Source organism: Cupressus sempervirens, chromosome 3 (genome assembly GCF_028749045.1).
Source record: "Cupressus sempervirens isolate cs-2001-9-10 chromosome 3, ASM2874904v1, whole genome shotgun sequence".
Classification (NCBI taxonomy): Eukaryota; Viridiplantae; Streptophyta; class Pinopsida; order Cupressales; family Cupressaceae; genus Cupressus; species Cupressus sempervirens.
Window position 1 is genome coordinate 270,919,159 of NC_143120.1, and position 3,218 is coordinate 270,922,376.

General features: G+C 38.1%; 1 protein-coding gene across 1 annotated transcript; it reads left to right on the forward strand.

Annotated features, from left to right (window-relative positions):
• Window positions 1-278: 278 nt before the first annotated feature.
• LOC149565961 (peroxidase 4-like) lies at window positions 279-1,866 on the forward strand. Its single transcript, XM_089817308.1, has 4 exons — window positions 279-518; window positions 627-818; window positions 1,018-1,183; window positions 1,289-1,866. The coding sequence occupies exons 1-4, from the start codon at window positions 312-314 to the stop codon at window positions 1,672-1,674; spliced, it is 951 nt and encodes a 316-aa protein (XP_089673434.1). The 5' UTR covers window positions 279-311; the 3' UTR covers window positions 1,675-1,866.
• The last annotated feature ends 1,352 nt before the right edge of the window (window positions 1,867-3,218 follow it).

The window sequence follows — 3,218 nt, forward strand, 5'->3', positions numbered from 1 at the left end:
TACAGTTCATATAATTAAAAAAAGCCTTCCCAAGTCGCTATTGGGATTATAAAATATCAGGAATCAGACAGCTTCACGGTTGTGCGGCAGTGCATGTGGAACTTTTCTGACGCTTTGATTCATTCCACGCCGGCCCTAAATGGTATAGAGGAAAAATTCAGCAGAGAAAAATATAGAGTTTGTACTTAGCAACGATTACTCTCATTCTACAGAGCCTATTCTCACATTATAAGAAGCCAATGCTCTCAAACATCTCCACACAACAATTTTCATTCTATTCTTGTATACAGAGAATATCAATACAATCAGTCATGAGGTATACTAGTTTAATTGCATGTATTGGTTTGGTAGTGTTGTGTTCGAGTTTTGCCAACGGGCAGCTCAGTTCAACGTTTTATGATAAGACGTGTCCCAAGGCACTCTCTACTGTCAAGGCTGCTGTTAAATCTGCAGTCGCCAATGAAAAACGAATGGGCGCATCGTTGCTCCGCCTTCACTTTCACGACTGTTTCGTTAATGTAAGTTTTTCCCTCTTTTCTCAAACGTTTTAAAAAATCTCCGTTCCTTAGTTTATTGTATCAATACAACGTTTTTCTTCAACCGTAATTTTTTCTTGTGATTTGCAGGGGTGCGATGGGTCGGTTCTATTGGATGATTCGTCAAGCATCACGGGAGAAAAGACTGCGCGGCCCAATGTAAACTCTTTGAGAGGATTCGACGTGATGGACACTATCAAGACTCAAGTGGAGGCTGCTTGCAGCGGAACTGTTTCTTGTGCTGACATTTTGGCCATTGCTGCTCGCGATTCAGTTGTCGAAGTAAGAAATTCCTGCTTCTGCATTATTATTTTTCCAGCTCAAATAACCTTAGACTTAATTTGGAATGATTAAAAGAAATAAGATTAACCTTAGCATTAAAGTGGGAGGACTTGGTAGTAGTAATATTATTTGTAGAATTATTCAGAGAGAAACAATACTGTTGACGATCACGAATAATATATTGTTTTTGCGTGAGCAGTTAGGAGGGCCATCGTGGACAGTACAACTGGGGAGGAGAGACTCAAAAGCAGCAAGTCTAAGCGGTGCAAACAGTAACATTCCCGCACCAACATCAAGCCTCAGCGCACTTATCTCATCTTTTAGTAACCAGGGCCTATCGACAAAGGATATGATAGCGCTTTCAGGTAATTAAATGTTATTTGTATTCAATAAAAGGTTTATATGGATTGTAAGTGAATTAAATGGTATATGTGTTTACTAAAGGAGTGTGTGTTTTGATTGTTTTTCAGGGGCTCATACGATTGGTCAAGCGCAGTGTACCAATTTCAGAGCTCACATATACAACGAGACGAATATAAACAGTGCATTTGGCACTTCTGTGAAGGCTAATTGTCCAAGCGCTGGTGGTGACACTAATTTGTCCCCCTTAGATGTTCAAAGTCCCAATGCTTTTGATAACAAATATTACTCAAATCTGATAAGTCAGAAAGGACTTCTTCACTCTGACCAGGAGCTCTTCAATGGAGGCTCTGCTGATTCTCAAGTGACGACCTATTCAAACAATCAGAACACCTTCTTCAGTGATTTTGTAGCTGCCATGGTGAATATGGGAAACATAAATCCTCTCACTGGGAGTAGCGGAGAAGTTAGAAAGAATTGTCGTAAACCCAATTAGAAAATGTGCATGGTAGAAGTAAGTTATGAATGAAATGTTTGTGATTTTATCTAGTTGTTGAAGACAGCTTCATTGTTGGGATTTATCACACACGACGAAACATATTTGCGACATGCGAAGCATGACGGAATATAATGTAACGGATCCATTTGAATTGTTATTGAGAATATAACTGAGTATATTTCATGTTCTTTTGAATCTTCTAATAACTATATAATAAATGAAAATCTAATAGACTTGAACTAGCACGAACAATGAGTAATAAAACTGTGCCAGCTGAAAAAACCATATTGCGACTCCCTCGCATGAACGAAGTATTACTAAATAGTTGACAGGAATGGTTGAAATAATGAACTGTATAGTTCTTTTACACAGCCGAGAAGAGCATATATCTACTTCCCCAGATGAATTGATTACGGTCCAATTCTATCATCCCCTGTCTTGTCTTTTTAAAAGAAAGAAGTCCCCCCATAGTTAAAAATAAATAAGGTTGTATACCATAACCAGCAAACTCTGGTCTTATTGATATAGATCAAAGGGGGCCTAAATTTACTTGGACTCATTGTAAACAAGCATCTGGTCTCATCCAAGTTAGACTTGATAGGACAGCTCTTTCTTCCAACTGGACTAATTTGGATGATTTTCTGCTGGAAGCAAAACCACGAACTGGATCAGATCATAATGCTCTTCTCCTTGAGTGGAGAGTCAGATAAAAGGTGGTTGGCCCATTAAGATTTGAGAATATTTGAATTTCTAATCATAGCCTAAGAGACAAGATACAATCTTGGTGGAATGGGCGTGCTCAATCGTCCCCTATGATCAACATTGAGATGAAGCTGAGATTGGTTAGGTACAGAGTCAAAAAGTGGAATAAGGTTTCATTTGGAAATACCTTTGATAATAACAGGACCTTAGAGAACAAGGTTGCGGAGGTTCAAGGGCTACTAGAAAATAATTATTCTGATCCTATTTTGTGTATGAAGGGAAGGTCTGTAAGAGGCCAATGGATCTCTTCTTCTATCCAGGAAGATACTTTCTTGAAATAGAATTTCTCTATTCAATGGCTAAAGGTGGGGTATATAAACACTAGGTTTACCTTTGATAATAATAGGACCTTAGAGAACAAGGTTGCGGAGATTCAAGGGCTATTAGAAAATAATTATTCTGATCCTATCCCATGTATGAAGGGAAGGGCCATAAGAGGCCAATGGGTTCCATCTAGGAAGAAACTTTCTCAAAATAGAAGTTCTATATTCAATGGCTAAAGGTAGGGTACAGAAATTTCCAACAAACTACTCTGAAACACAAAAGAAGAAACCAAATTAGGTCTCTAATGTGTACTAATGGAATTGAGATAAAAGAAGAGGAGGATATAAAGACTGAAGTTTTAAATTTTTTTTAACTTAGAATAGACCTAAAAATCATGGTTTGGAAGATCCCAATCACCTCCATGCTTGTATCCCCCTTTCGGTTTCAGAGGAAGAAAATGCTTTGCTGACTTTTAGAGTTAGTAGAGAAGAAGTAAGAAAATGCTTTGTATCCCA

Coding starts and splice junctions, on each gene's coding strand:
- LOC149565961 (XM_089817308.1), top strand. CDS start 312: ATGAGGTATACTAGTTTAATTGCATGTATTGGTTTGGTAGTGTTGTGT. Junction 819..1,017: donor CTCGCGATTCAGTTGTCGAA/GTAAGAAATTCC, acceptor TTGCGTGAGCAG/TTAGGAGGGCCATCGTGGAC. Junction 1,184..1,288: donor GGATATGATAGCGCTTTCAG/GTAATTAAATGT, acceptor ATTGTTTTTCAG/GGGCTCATACGATTGGTCAA.